The sequence below is a fragment of the Salvelinus namaycush genome, chromosome 13 (genome assembly GCF_016432855.1).
Source record: "Salvelinus namaycush isolate Seneca chromosome 13, SaNama_1.0, whole genome shotgun sequence".
In the NCBI taxonomy this organism is placed as follows: Eukaryota; Metazoa; Chordata; class Actinopteri; order Salmoniformes; family Salmonidae; genus Salvelinus; species Salvelinus namaycush.
Window position 1 is genome coordinate 22,790,469 of NC_052319.1, and position 15,324 is coordinate 22,805,792.

The 15,324-nt window shown below is 41.7% G+C and overlaps 1 protein-coding gene across 1 annotated transcript in view; it reads right to left on the reverse strand.

Annotated features, from left to right (window-relative positions):
* The window catches only part of LOC120058028 (diacylglycerol kinase beta), a 130,088-nt gene that overhangs the window by 67,472 nt on the left and 47,292 nt on the right, over positions 1-15,324 (reverse strand). The window contains exon 15 of the mRNA XM_039006512.1: positions 10,274-10,348. Coding sequence (XP_038862440.1) covers positions 10,274-10,348 — 75 coding nt within the window. The remainder of the gene's footprint in view (positions 1-10,273; positions 10,349-15,324) is intronic.

A 15,324-nucleotide genomic window follows, 5' to 3' on the forward strand; every position in this document is an offset into this window, starting at 1 on the left:
TGGTCCTATCCATATACGTGCGTAATGCGCGCACCGGACACAGGCCATGCAACCTCTGTTGTTCACTGGAAGCAAACCGAGGATGTGAGAAAGGAAACAGCTTGAAAGCCATGGGACCTGTAAGACATAGGCATAACCTTGGGAGCAAAAGCTGCTTTAAGACGTAACGTCACTTTGGAGTTGCCAGGCGCAAACTCCAAACAGAAAGGATGTACTGATGCGTGGAGATCCCCAACGTGCTTGGGTGATGCCAAAGCCATGAGCAGGGCAGTCTTATAGGAAAATACCTTCAGGTCCACAGAGTCCAATGGTTCAAACGGAGCATCCAGGACCAAAGCCAGGTCCCAGGTCGGTGCCATAGGCTTAGAAACTGTTCTGAGCCGACGCATGCCTTTAGGGAACATCACCACCAGAAAATGAGACCCTGGGGTAGAGCTGTCAATCCCTACATGACACGTCAAGATGGCTACCATAATAACCTTCAATGTGGAAAAAGAAAGGCCCTGTTCAAAAAGCTCTTGCAAGAACATAACAATGTCCACCAAAGAGCTCTGAAAAGGACATACTCCTTTAACCTGACATCAACCCTCAAACACACCACTTATATGTATACAACCCTCTCATATAGGGGGCACATGAAGTCAAAATTCAACCTTTCAGGGACCAAACCCACAGATTCCATATCTGCGTTTGTGGGTGCTAAACTCAATAGATCCCAACGACACGGAATCCTCCATGAGTCCGGGAACCAGGGTTGTCGGGGCCAACAGGGAGCAACCAGAATAAAAATACCCTGCTGTAGGACCCTCTCCATGGTAGCCTGAATCAGGTCCATTGGAGGAAACTCATAGAGCAGGGTCCACAGACACTGATACACCAAAGCATTTATTCCCAACCAGACCAAGAAACTGAATGCATTGAGCCGGAGTCAAGCAACTTTTCTTGTTATTCACTATGAACCCCAGAGACTGAATATGGGAAACCAGCATGGCAGTGTGGAGCTCCACCTGTTCTCTCGATTCCTCTACTCCCAGCCAATCATCCAGATAGGCCAATACTCTGATCCCCTGGCACGGTGCCAAAGCCGCCTCCACCACCATAGAAAAGGTGCGGGGGCGATAGGGAGAGCCCGAAAGGCAGGACCAGAAACTTGTAGGCCACATCCTCAAAATGAAATCTCAGAAACTTTCTGTGGGGAGGATGTACAGTATAGCCACATGAAAATATGCATCTTTCAGATCAATGGATGTGAACCAATCACTGGGATGCAACGACTGCAATAGCCGGCGAAGTGTCAGCATTTTGAACATGCAAACCTTGAGGTGATTGTTTAAAACACACAAGTCCAGGATGGGATGCAACGTTCCATCGCTCTTGGGAAGTAAGAAGTAGCAGCTGCACCAACCGCTCTGTACTTCTGACACGGGCACCACCTGAATAGCCTGTTGTTGAAGGAGAGAGGAAATCTCCTCTCTAAAGACAGGCGCTAGGACCTCGGAGACCATTGACGTAATGACACCACGAAAAGGAGGAGGACGAACTGCAGACCGTACCCCCTTGTCACCGTCCTCCTTACCCATGGTGAAACTGCGCATGCCCGCCACTGGACGGAGCACAATGCCAGTCTCCCATACATTATCTCCTGAATGGGCAGAGTGCCACCCTGAGGATTGGGGTAATCCGTTTTTTATGCCATCCTTGTTTTCATATCTAACACTCTTGACAACCGTGTCTGAATGTGAGAAAGGAACTGTGTTTATTTTGGTGTGAAAAGTAGAGCTGATTCCTATTTTTGTTTCTCCTTGAAACGGGCCTATAAGGATTACATAACCGAGCCAAATCACCTTATCCAAATACAGTGCCTTTGGAAAGTATTCAGACCCCTTGACTTTTTCCACATTTTGTTATGTTACAGCCTTATTTTAAAATGTATGGTTCCCCCCCCCATCAATCTACACACAATACCCCATAATGACAAAGGAAAAACAGATGTTTAGACATTTTTTCGAATAAAAAAACCCCGGAAATATAACATTTACATAAGTATTCAAGCTCTGTCAGGTTGGATGGTGAGCGTCTTTGCACAACTATTTTCAGGTCTCTCCAGAGATGTTTCGATCGAGTTCAAGTGCGGGCTCTGGCTGGGTCACTCAAAGACATTCATAGACTTGTCCCGAAGCCACTCCTGCATTGTCTTGGCTGTGTGCTTAGGGTCATTGTACTGTTGGAAGGTGAACCAACCCCCAGTCTGAGGTCCTGAGCGCTCTGGAGCAGGTTTTCATCAAGGATCTCTCTGTAATTTGTTCCGTTCATCTTTCCCTCGATCCTAACTAGTCTCCCAGTCCCTGCCTCTGAAAAACATCCCCACAGCATGACGCTGCCACCACCATGCTTCACCGTAGGGATGGTTCCAGGTTTCCTCCAGACGTGATGCTTGGCATTCAGGCCAAATAGTTCAATCTTGGTTTCATCAGACCAGAGAATCTTGTTTCTCATGGTCTGAGAGTCCTTTAGGTGCCTTTTGGCAAACTCCAAGTGGGCTGCCATGTGCCTTTTACTGAAGAGTGGCTACTGTCTGGAAACTCTACCATAAAGGCCTGATTGGTGGAGTGCTGCAGAGATGGTTGTCCTTCTGGAAGGTTCTCCCATCTCCACATTGGAACTCTAGAGCTCTGTCAGAGTGACCATCGGGTTCTTGGTCACCTCCCTGACCAAAGCCCTTCTCCCCCGATTGCTCAATTTTGGCCGGGTGGCCAGCTCTAGGAAGAGTATTGGTGGTTCCAAACGTCTCCCATTTAAGAATGATGGAGGCTCACTGTGTTCTTGGGGACCTTCAATGCTGCACCTTCAGAAAGTTTTCACACCCCTTGACTTTTTCCACATTTTGTTGTGTTACAGCCTAAATTTAAAACTGATTAAATGTAGATTTTGTGTCACTGGCCTACACACAATACCCCATAATGTCATAGTGGAATTCTGTTTTTTGACATTCTTACAAATTAATTGAATATTAAAAGCTGAAATGTCTTGAGTCAATAAGTATTCAACCCTTTGTTTAGGCAAATCTAAATAAATGTATATGTAAAAATGTGCTTAACAAGTCACCTAATAAATTGCATGGACTCACTCTGTGTGCAATCATAGTATTTTCAATTATTTTTGAATGATTATCTCATCTCTGTACGCACACATACAATTATTTGTAAGGTCCCTCAGTCGAGCAATGAATTTTAAACACAGATTCAACCACAAAGACCAGGAAGGTTTTCCAATGCCTCTCAAAGAATGGCACCTATTGGAAGATGGGTATTTTTCTAAGCAGACATTGAATATCCCTTTGAGCATGGTGAAGTTATTAATTACACTTTGAAATGTGTATCAATACACCCAGTCACTACAAAGATACAGGCGTCCTTCGTGACTCAGTTGCCGGAGAGGAAGGAAACCGCTCAGGGATTTCCCTTTGAGGCCAATGGTGTCTTTAAAACAGTTACAGAGTTTAATGGCTGTGACAGGAGAAAACTTCGGATGGATCAATAACACTGTAGTTATTCCAAAATACTAACCTAAATGAAAGAGTAAAAAGAAGGAAGAAGGAAGAATAAAAATATTCCAAAACATGCATCCTGTTTGGAATAAGGCACTAAAGTAAAACTGCAAAAACAATGTGGAAAATGAATGATCTTCATGTCCTGAATACAAAGTGTTATGTTTGGTGCAAATCCAACAACAACACATCACTGAATACCACTCTTCATATTTTCAAGCATGATGGTGGCTGCATCATATAAAGTTTGTCCTCGGAAAGTACGAGAGTTTTTTTAGGATGAAAAGAAACGGAAAAGAGCTAAGGAGTGGCCTAGTTACAGTTTTGACTTCAATCGGATTGAAAATGTATGGCAAGACTTGAAAATGTCTGTCTAGCAATGGTCAACAACCAACTTGATAGAGCTTAAAGAATAATACAAAAAATTAAAATATTGCACAATCTAGGTGTGCAAAGCTCTTACAGATTTACCCAAAAAGAATCACAGCTGTAATCACTTCCAAAGGCGATTCTAACATGAATTGTCTCAGGGGGTTGACTACTTATGTAGTCAATTAGTTTTATTTTTCATAATTTTTTTCTTCCTCTTTATTCCACTTTGACATTAGAGTATTTTGTGTAGATCGTTGACAAAAAATGACAATGAACTCCATTTTAATCCCACCTTGTAAGAAAACTAAATGAAAACTTTCTGAAGGCACTGTATATAGCAAGACACGGTAAAGTCCATTATTCTTCTGAAGAGTACAAATTAGGCTGTTTGAGAAGGTTTGAATTCCAAGCAACCTGCATACACATTGTACAATAGACTGACATAGCTACAAGTTGTGTACTGGAAAATCTTGGTAGAGCATGGGTGTAGGCATTGTGGTGCTCATGTGGATTTCCTTTCTTTTTCGGCCAATCCCTACTTCTCACTTAAAACATATTTGTTTGTTTTTAATTACCATGGTTTTTACACACCGGAAGGTGATTATACAAAATTATACAACACTTCCACATGCAAAAGGTGTCTTTCGAAAATTTAAGTTGAGCTTCAAATTATGTAAAAAAATAAATAAGACGTGTTTAGTCTTACATAATTTAATGTCCAAGGCCCGGTTTCCCAAACACATCTTAAGGCTAAGTTCATCGTTAGAACCTTTGTTAAATCTTCAGCTGTTTCCTAAAACCATCGTTACTAAAGTTACTAAACCACATAGCATATCATTACAGCAGTATGTACTGGTATGTTAGCTAGCTACCTAATGTTAGTTGGCTACTAATACATCAAACTTGCCAGTATATTAACTATATGCTATCTAACTAACTACCCAACTTTTATTGACTTGATTATTCCCGTCATTCATAGTTTAGCTAAGTGGTATGGTAGTTGTGTGTTTTTAATGGACATTTGGGTACCTTCGTAAATTCGCTCTGGCTAGCTACTCCGATTTCAGAGCACTCTCGTCTGAGTGTACTTGTGCAAGAACGCAGAATAACTGATGAATTTACGAATACTCAACAACAGTTGAATATGGCCGGTGTCAGTAAACGTTGGCAAAAAAGCATAATTACATTTTTGCCAGCAACACAGTTACAGTCACCAACGCTCTGGATAACGTGAAAACTGCCTAACCAGCTCTGCTAGGGCGAGTAAAATGGTCAGAGTGAGGTCTTCTCTCATTTGTGTCTGGAAGTAGCTAGCAAGTTAGCCAGTTAGCGTGGGTGCTTGACTGCTGTTGTGAGACCAGAACACTCAGATCAACCCTACTCCTCAGCCAGAGCGTCCAGTGACACTGCCTGGCAGTGTGCACTATGAACGCTCCAAGAGCAAAACGATTTGAATTTACAACAGACAATCTGACAAAGCTCTGAATTTACGAATGCCCAGAGTGCACTCTGGCACTCCAGATTGAATTGAATAACAGACCCGTAGTCATAAAAAAACCTAGCTAGTAATTTCTTATGCTAACAAACTAGCAAGAGTTTGCATAGCAACAGCATCAACTTCTGGTAGACAGGTGAAGCACTAGTACGCTCAAATGAAAGGATATCGTTCGTTTACAGTATACTAAAATGAACTAATAGTATATAGTATGTAGTATACACTCATTAAGTATGTAATATCCAGTATGTTAGTATGGGTATTCGAACACAGCTATGTTCTAATGACGCACTTACTGAAGGTTCTCCCTACGTGGTGTTTTAGGAAACGGATGTGAGTTCTTCGGCAGTTATAGAAATGAAGTATCGTTTTTAACACTTGTAAGCTTAAGTTCCATCGCTATCGGGAAACCGGGCACTGGCTATTACGTCATAGACATAGCTATTTGCATTTATGCAAAACATATGGATTCTCCCTTTAGAGAGGGGAGGGGGGTAAATATCAACAGCTGATTTACATTAAGCACATACCAGTTTATGACTCTCAAAGTGACTCTCAAAGTACTGAATACGTTTGGTGAGTAAGCATTTGGAAAGAAATTCCTGCAAATATCTGTGGGAGTTCCCCCAGAACCCCCTCCAGTTTATTACTTCTTACTTCTCACTAAAGGGACCTACGGAGGATGTCTTTTGGACCTCTTTTTATGGTCCTGTCCGGACCGGCCACCTTTTTTTGGTGTGGTCAGGACTGGCCTTGATTTCGACGTCCACTGACGGGACTCCCTAAAAACACGTGAGAAGAGCATTTTTTTGCTAACCCTAACCCTTTTCCTAACCTAATCCTTCTAACCTAATACCTTAATTCTCCTAACCTGCTGCTTAAGTTCTCCTAACCTGCTACGAAAAAGTCGTAGCTGTATCCAAGTGCCGTGTTTTCAGGGAATCTCGTCAGATTTTTGGTCCGATCCGGACCAAATTTGAATCAATCATAAGTTAGGTTCAGATTTTGTCCGATCTGGACTGGCCATCTTTTGGCACAAACATCATTTGGTTTAGATTTGATCCGGTCCACGTTCCATGTAATTGATCTATTTCAAAGCTAGCACACCTGATTCAACTTCTCAGCTCACCCTCAATCTCTTGAATCACACCTAGCAATCTTAAAATGAATGCACTAACTGTAAGTCGCTCTGGATAAGAATGTCTGCTAAATGACAAAAATGTAAAGAAAATGAATAACTAGTTCAGAGCTACAGCAAAATTATGAAACATCTGGGGGGCCCCGGGGAGAGGTTTGAAACCACTGCTGTAGAGCACAGAAGAGTGCAGTACATTATAGTACAATACATAAAAATAGTAGAGAAAGTATTTTCAACATTCATTCAGAAACGAAAATGTACCTGATTTCAATGTTCAGAAATTATGTATTTTCAACATCCGGAATATACATATTTTCAACGTCCGGAAAATACGTATTTTCAATGTCCGTAAAATGTGTTTTTTCAACGTCCGGAAAACACATACATTTTAAACTTCCTGAAAAGACGTCTTTTCACCTTTCATTTATGACCTAAAATGAACCGAACTTCAAAGTCTGGAAAATACATATTTTAAACGTCATTTTGCTTACAAGGTTCCGATTTTTGAGAACACACTGAAAGGTAACTTGCCACTGTCAGCTCAAATTTGGATTAAAATGTCATGAATAAAATTGTATTAACAGAGGGCGTGTACTGAATTAATGCATCATAAGGTAAGGGCTGGACTTGTTCTGGATGCTCCAAGAGTGACGTGTTATGTCTCGTATGTTGATCTAGCTAATAAGCTAGCTACGTAGCATGTGTACACTCACTGCAATGCACAGCAGATGTGCTAGCAAAATATAGCTACCTCCTTTGCTTGTTGTTAGGATGCTACAAGCTGGGTCATTCCTACAATGCAGTGCCTTTTTCTGTCCCCAGGAAATATCAGATCTTATTTAGTGTAAAATTTGAATTCCAAAATGCTTTAAATATAAGGTCAGGTGTCCTTTACCTTAAAAACACCAAAAATATGGATCCTGAAAGGGAATTCTATGCATTTTAAACACTTGACAGTGGATGTAAGCGTTTTTGCCATGTCCCCAGGTGTTAATTATCAACTTCCACAAGAAATATTAGCCATTAAATGATTAAAAGCTTTCTTCATTATTTTATAGTCCTAGTTAAAGTCTTTCATCAATACATTTTTTTTCCTCATGATTATTGTATTTATTATTATTTTATATTTTATGTGTGTCCCTGATATCACTTTCCACACTTTTAGTTTGTTGTAATTCTCCACTTAAGAAAGGAACCCTTTCCTACAATGACACCACATTCAGGAAGTGTCATAATTTATTTGGTGTGAAAATTATGATGTAAAGCTAAAAAAAATATAAACACTCAGTTGTATCTATTTGTTTATGTTTCATGTTTTTAGTCTGTATATACACACACACACTACTGTTCAAAAGTTTGGGGTCACTTACAAATGTCCTTTTTTTAAAGAAAAGCACATTTATTGTCGATTTAAAATAACATCAGATTGATCAGAAAGACAGTGTAGACAATGTTAATGTTGTAAATGACTATTGTAGCTGGAAACGGCTGATAGATTTTTAATGGAATATCTACATAGGCGTACAGAGGCCCATTATCAGCAACCATCCCTCCTGTGTTCCAATGGCACATTGTGTTAGCTAATCCAAGTTTATAATTTTAAAAGGCTAATAGATCATTAGAAGACCCTTTTGCAATTATGTTAGCACAGCTGAAAATAGTTGTGCTGATTAAAGAAGCAATAAAACTGGCCTTCTTTAGACTAGTTGAGTATCTGGAGCGTCAGCATTTGTGGATTCGATTACAGGCTCCAAATGGCTAGAAACAAAGCACTTTCTTCTGAAACTCGTCAGTCTATTCTTGTTCTGAGAAATGAAGGTTATTCCATGCGAGAAATTGCCAAGAAACTGAAGATCTAGTACAACACTGTGTACTACTCCCTTCACAGAACAGTGCAAACTGGCTCTAATCAGAATAGAAAGAGGAGTGGGAGGCCCCATTGCATAACTGAGCAAGAGGACAAGTACATTAGAGTGTCTAGTTTGAGAAACAGACGCTTCACAAGTCCTCAACTGGCAACTTCATTAAATAGTACCCGCAAAACACCAGTTTCAACGTCAACAGTGAAGAGGCGACTCTGGGATGCTGAGTTGCAAAGAAAAAGCCATATCTCAGACTGGCCAATAAAAAGAAAAGATTAAGATGGGCAAAATAACACGGACACTGACAGAGGAACTCTGCCTAGAAGGCCAGCATCCATGAGTCGCCTTTTCACTGTTGACGTTGATACTGGTGTTTTGCGTTACGACAACTGGGTACTTTTTCCATCACTGACTTTTTCTGATAGAATACTAAAACAATAATTTTTTCCCCCAAAAGTTTGAGGTCCAAATGGCATTGCATAGTAGGAATGGCCCAGCTAGCTCCTGTTGTGAAGCAATCGAGTTACTGGTCCGGTATTAGAACTGAGATTCAGCTGAAAAGATATTAGCATTGTCAGAAATGCTACAAAAAAGTAGCACATTGTTGGTTCTCTATTTGCACATGAGAGCAGTAAATTATACATGTAATCAAAGCTGTTGCCCTTACAAACGTATTCCGTCCGAAAGGTGGCAAGTCTAATGGTCACTTTATGGATGCTGTAATCTTGTTCTTATCCGACTCCTAGATATTGAGCTAGGTCGGGATAAGAAATTGTATTTTTTCTTAATGCTAAAGACCCTGTTAAAAATCTGGTATTTGGTTCTTGGTAATACAAATCAAGTTGATTTTGCGAAGTTTTGTCGACATTGGTGTCACATGCCTTAAATATGATAGTAGGGAGATTTAAATTTAACATTGAGCTTCAATGAATCCCAACTATATAATGTTACACCGAGTGACCGACTGCAAGGGAACCACTGTTCCCTGGTGTTTTACTACCCCACACATACACCATCATCAGTTTCATCACTGCTCTCGTTATGACAGGCAGTGCAAGTTATCACAAGTAATTATACAACTACCACAATAATGGCATTACATCATGTTCATTTAACCTGGACTGTCCTGATGCCCTGTCTATTATCTACTATTGGTCATCTTCGGGAGAGAAGTGCGTCACTGTAGTCTGTCTCTCCTCCTACGATGGGCTCTTGAGAGAGAGAGCAGCCCTAGTCGTGACAGCATAGGGAGGAGTGGGGGAGACAGGGATAGAACAGGTTGGCCGCTCTCAGAAGAAAGCATTCATGTCTATTGTTGTTGTGTAGGGCATTTCTCCTGAATTAACTGTTCCATATTGCACAACTCAGGTACAAGGTGTCCCTCTGGCTAGGATGATATGCACATCAGGTGTGTGTCAAGTATGTGTGTGTGTGTGTGTGTGTGTGTGTGTGTGTGTGTGTGTGTGTGTGTGTGTGTGTGTGTGTGTGTGTGTGTGTGTAGAGGATAGAGGTTGTCTGATGGTGCAGTAGCTTACTGCCAGGGTTGTGTTCAGTAGGGAGAAAACACTTTTAAGCCTAGTAAACCCTGGCCTATGTTCTGTTCCACAACCAAGTTCCATCTGGGACAGAACAACATTTGAAAAATAATAACTTTCTATGGATCCAAGATTTCAACAATTTCAGTATTTCAATCCGAAACGTTTTTTTTTACATGGCACACTTCATTACTTTGCATGTTATAAAAAATATGTTTTTGTATAGATCCAATCATAGAGCAAGTGTTGCCTTGAGAAGTGGCACCATCCATTTTCTGGGCTGTGTCTATAGGTGGGACTGTGAGTGATGAGGATGAGACTTACCCCACCATGGGTCCCTCTCGGTCTAGACTGTACACCTGTCTGGGGTTCAGCAGGTACTGGAACTTTCTCAATACCCTTCAGGAGACATAACAGCAGTGTTAGAGTTACTGCACACACACACACAAACTGACAAACTCACAAACTGTCTGTGCACATATGGAGCCAGAGAGAGAGGGAAAGAGAGAGAGAGGTAATACTTCATGCATACAAAGACAGACATATAACATGTAAAGAAGCACCATCCAAATTGTACAAGTTTTACTTAAAAGCACCGTCTACAGTAAATGTTCTGCTCCACAAATTGTCAATATCTCTATAGCTTACTGTGCCCAATGACACAGTAGTTTCCTGTAACCTTGACAAGCGGGAGATGCATCAGAGGGCTACTCTATTGAAGCCTCCACAGTGCTCTTCATGGAGCCTTGCACTGGTAATTGTGTTAGCTTCCGATACCCACACAGCACTTTGGTCAGAGTGAGAACAGAGGATGAAGAGGAGTGGTTAGAGGAGACAACGGAAAACCGACAGCTAGGTTAGAATGCGTCACGATGAACTAACCATTTGTCCTAGAATGCAACTCATACTATGTACAGTAGTGTGGCAGATTACTTGGGCAGTAAAAGTGTTAGGATACTGTTATGAATGTGACATAAAGAACACTTCAATTTAAGTGTACCAAGTTCACGCAAAAAGAGAAAATAGTAGAGATATACTACTTAATTTAAGAGAACTGTATGTCATTTAAAATGCTCATTTACAAAAACAAGACCAATCAGTGGCACCGTTATTTCCTTATTTACATCAAAGGGAGAAATAAATAGGCTTGCTTTTTGTACTCAGAGAGTAAATGCATATTTTTGTTACGAGAACACATCTATTAATAGAGAATAATTCTACCTTTAAGTGGTATTTAAGACTATGTTGCTATGGTGATGGTGTTTCTGAAGCCAAAATAGTGTCCTCACAGTGCTATGAAATGCATGGTGGGAGGACAGAGGAGAGAGAACTGAAACAGTGAACACATTCATTTACAGCCAGAATGGCACTTGGGACTTTAGGACTGTGTCGGAACAGCGAAATGACCATAATTATTTACCAAATTTAAAATCCTCTGCAATTACAAAGCCTTAAAATTCTTGAATGTAGTCATTGTTGTTAGCTATGTTAGCTTCACATTATTTAGATTATATGACGAGTAGCCAGCCAAAGGTTTAGAACACTTTGACAGTAGCATTACAGGACTCTATAAAACACATATTGCAGGAGTGTTTCAACCAGAGTGAATAATCTGAGACTTTCTATGTCAGCCATTCTCAACTGGCGGACCGCGGTCAGGATCCGGACCCAGAATGGGGTCAATACGGACCACGGGTTGTGACCAAAAAAATAAATATTATACAGGGCCATCAAAGTATTTAGACCCCTTCCCTTTTTCCAAATTTTGTTACGTTATAGCCTTATTCTAAAATTGATTATATTTGTAAAAAATCCTCATCAATCTACACACAATACCCAATAATGACTAAGCGAAAACAGGTTAAGATATTTTAGCAAATGTATAAAAAACAAAAACAGAAAAACCTTATTTACATAGCTCAGACCCTTTGCTATGAGACTCAAAATTGAGCTCAGGTGCATCCTGTTTCCATTGATCATCCTTGAGATGATTATACAACTTGATTGGAGTCCACCTGTGGTAAATTCAATTGATTGGACATGATATGGAAAGGCACACACCTGTCTATATAAGGTCCCACAGTTGACAGTGCATGTCAGAGCAAAAACCAAGCCATGAGGTCGAAGGAATTGTCTGTAGAGCTCCGAGACAGGATTGTGTCGAGGTACAGATCTGGGGAAGTGTACCAAACAAGCACTGAAGCTCCCCAAGAACAAAGGGCCTTGGTCAGGGAGGTGACCAAGAACCCAATGCTCACTCTGACAGAGCACCAGAGTTCCTCTGTGGAGATGGGAGAACCTTCCAGAAGGACAACCATCTCGGCAGCACTCTACCAATCAAGCCTTTATGGTAGAGTGGCCAGACAGAAGCCAATCCTCAGTAAAAGGCACATGACAGCCCGCTTGGAGTTTGCCAAAAGGCACTCAGAATATGAGAAACAAGATTCTCTGGTCTGATGAAACCTAGATTGAACTCTTTGGCATGACTGCCAAGCATCATGTCTGGAGGAAACCCGGCACCATCCCTACGGTGAAGCATCATGCTGCGGGGATGTTTTTCAGCGGCAGGGACTGGTAGCAAAGTACAGAGAGACCCTTGATGAAAACCTGCTCCAGAGCGCTCAGGACCTCAGACTGGGGCGAAGGTTCACCTTCCAAAAGGACAACGACCCTAATCACACAGCCAAGACAACGCAGGAGTGGCTTCGGGACCATTCTCTGAATGTCCTTGAGTGGCCCAGCCAGAGCCCAGACTTGAACCCGATCCAACATCTCTGGAGAGACCTGAAAATAGCTGTGCCGCGACACTCCCCATCCAACCTGACAGAGCTTGAGAGGAACTGCAGAGAAGAATAGGAGAAACTCCCCAAATACAGGTGTGCCAAGCTTGTAGTGTCGTACCCAAGAAGACTCAAGGCTGTAATTGCTGCCAAAGGTGCTTCAACAAAGTACTAAGAAAAAGGTCTAAATACTAATGTAAATGTGATATTTCCTTTTAAATTTTTTACAATTTGTACAAATTCTCATAAATGTCTTAAAACCATTTTTTTCCTTTGTCATTATGGGGTATTGTGTGTAGATTGATGAGGGGGGAAACGATTTAATCAATTTTAGAATAAGGCTGTAACATAACAAAATGTTGGAAAAAGTCAAGGGGTCTGAATGATTTCCAAATGCACTGTATATACAGTACCTGTCAAAAAAGTCAGACACACCTACTCATTCAAGGGTTTTTCTTTATTTTTACAATTTTCAATTTTGTAGAATAATAGTGCAGACATCAAAACTATGAAATAACACATGGATTCATGTAGTAACCAAAAAAGTGAAACAAAATCAAAATATATTTGAGATTCTTCAAAGTAGCCACTCTTTGCCTTGATGACATCTTTGCACACTCTTGGCATTCTCTCAACCAGCTTCATCTGGAATGCTTTTCCAACAGTCTGCAGTCCAACTCTTCCCAAACCATCTCAATTGGTTTGAGGTCGTGTGACTGTCTTGTTGAAAAAGAAGCGCAAACCCAACACACAAAAGTTTGGACACACCTACTCATTCCAGGGTTTTTCTTTATTTGTAAAATGTTGTACATTGTAAAATAATAGTGAAGAAATCAAAACTATGAAATAACACATATGGAATCATGTAATAACCAAAAATGTGTTGAACACATCTAAATATATTTGCACACTCTTGGCATTTTCTCAGGGCCCTCACCTCCTCCATGTAGGCTGTCTCGTCATTGTTGGTAATCAGGCTGACTACTGTTGTGTTGTCTGCAAACTTGATGATTGAGTTGGAGGCGAGTGTGACCACGCAGTCATGGCTGAACAGGGAGTACAGGAGGGGGCTGAACACACACCCTTGTGGGGCCCCTGTGTTGAGATCAGCGAAGTGGAGGTGTTGTTAACTACCTTCACCACCTGGGGGTGGCCCGTCACGAAGTCCAGGACACATTTGCACAGAGCGGGGTTCAGACCCAGGGCCCCAGGGTTAATAACGAGCTTGGAGGGTACTATGTTTTTGAATGCTGAGCTATAGTCAATGAACAGCATTCTTACATAGGTATTCCTTGTATCCAGATGGGATAAGACGGTGTGCAGTGCGATGGCGACTGCAACTTCTGTAGATCTGTTGGGGAGGTATGCAAATTGAAGTGGGTCTAGAGTGTCAGGTAAGGTAGAGGTGATATGATAGCCTCTCAAAGCACTTCATGATGACAGAAGTGAGTGCTATGGGTGATAGTCATTTAGTTCAGTTACCTTTGCTTTCTTGGGTACAGGAACAATGGCGGACATCTTGAAGCAAGTAGGGACAACAGACTGGGATAGGGAGAGATTAAATTTGTCCGTAAACACTCCAGCCAGCCGGTCTGTGCATGCTCTGAGGACGCAGCTAGGGATGCTGTCCGGGCCGGCAGCCCTGCGAGGGTTAACACACTTAAATGTTTTACTCACGTCGGCCACGGAGAACGAGAGCCCACAGTCCTTGGTAGTGGGCTGCGTCGGTGTTACTGTGTTATCCTTAAAGCGGGCAAAGAAGGTGTTTAGCTTGTCCGGAAGCAAGACGTCTGTGGTTTTCCCTTTGTAGTCCGTGACTGTGTGTAGACCCTGCCACATACGTCATATGTCTGAGCCGTTGAATTGCAATTCCACTTAGTCTCTGTACTGACGTTTTGCATGTTCGATTGCCTTATAAAGGGAATATCTGCACTGTTTGTATTCGGCCATATTCCCAGTCAGCTTGACATGGTTAAATGCGGTGGTTCGTGCTTTCAGTTTTGTGGGAATGCTGCCATCTATCCACGGTTTCTGGTTTGGGTAGGTTTTAATAGTCACAGTGGGTACAAAATCTCCCATACACTTCCTGACGAAACTCAGTCACCGTATCCGTCGATGTTATTCTCAGAGGCTACCTGGAACATATCCCAGTCCGCGTGATCAAAACAATCTTGAAGCATGGATTCCGATTGGTCAGACCAGCTTTGAATAGACCTCATCATGAGTACTTCCGAAGACGTGGATGTCGAATAAGGCAGCCCCTCGCACCTCTCTGATTCAGAGGGGTTGGGTTAACTGTGGAATACACATTTCAGTTGAAGGCATTCAGTTGTACAACTGACGAGGTATCCCCCTTTCTCTTTCCTGTTTGAGTTTTTGCCTATAGGAAGGGAGGAGCAAAATGGAGTCGTGATCAGATTCGCCGATGGGAGGGTGGGGGAGGGCCTTGTAGGCATTTTAAAAAATTGAGTAGTGGTGGTCCAATGTTTTCCCAGTGCGAGTACTACAGTCAATGTGTTGGTAGAACTTCGATAGCGTTTTCCTCAGATATGCTTTGTTAAAATCCCCAGCTACAATACATGTGGCCTCAGGATA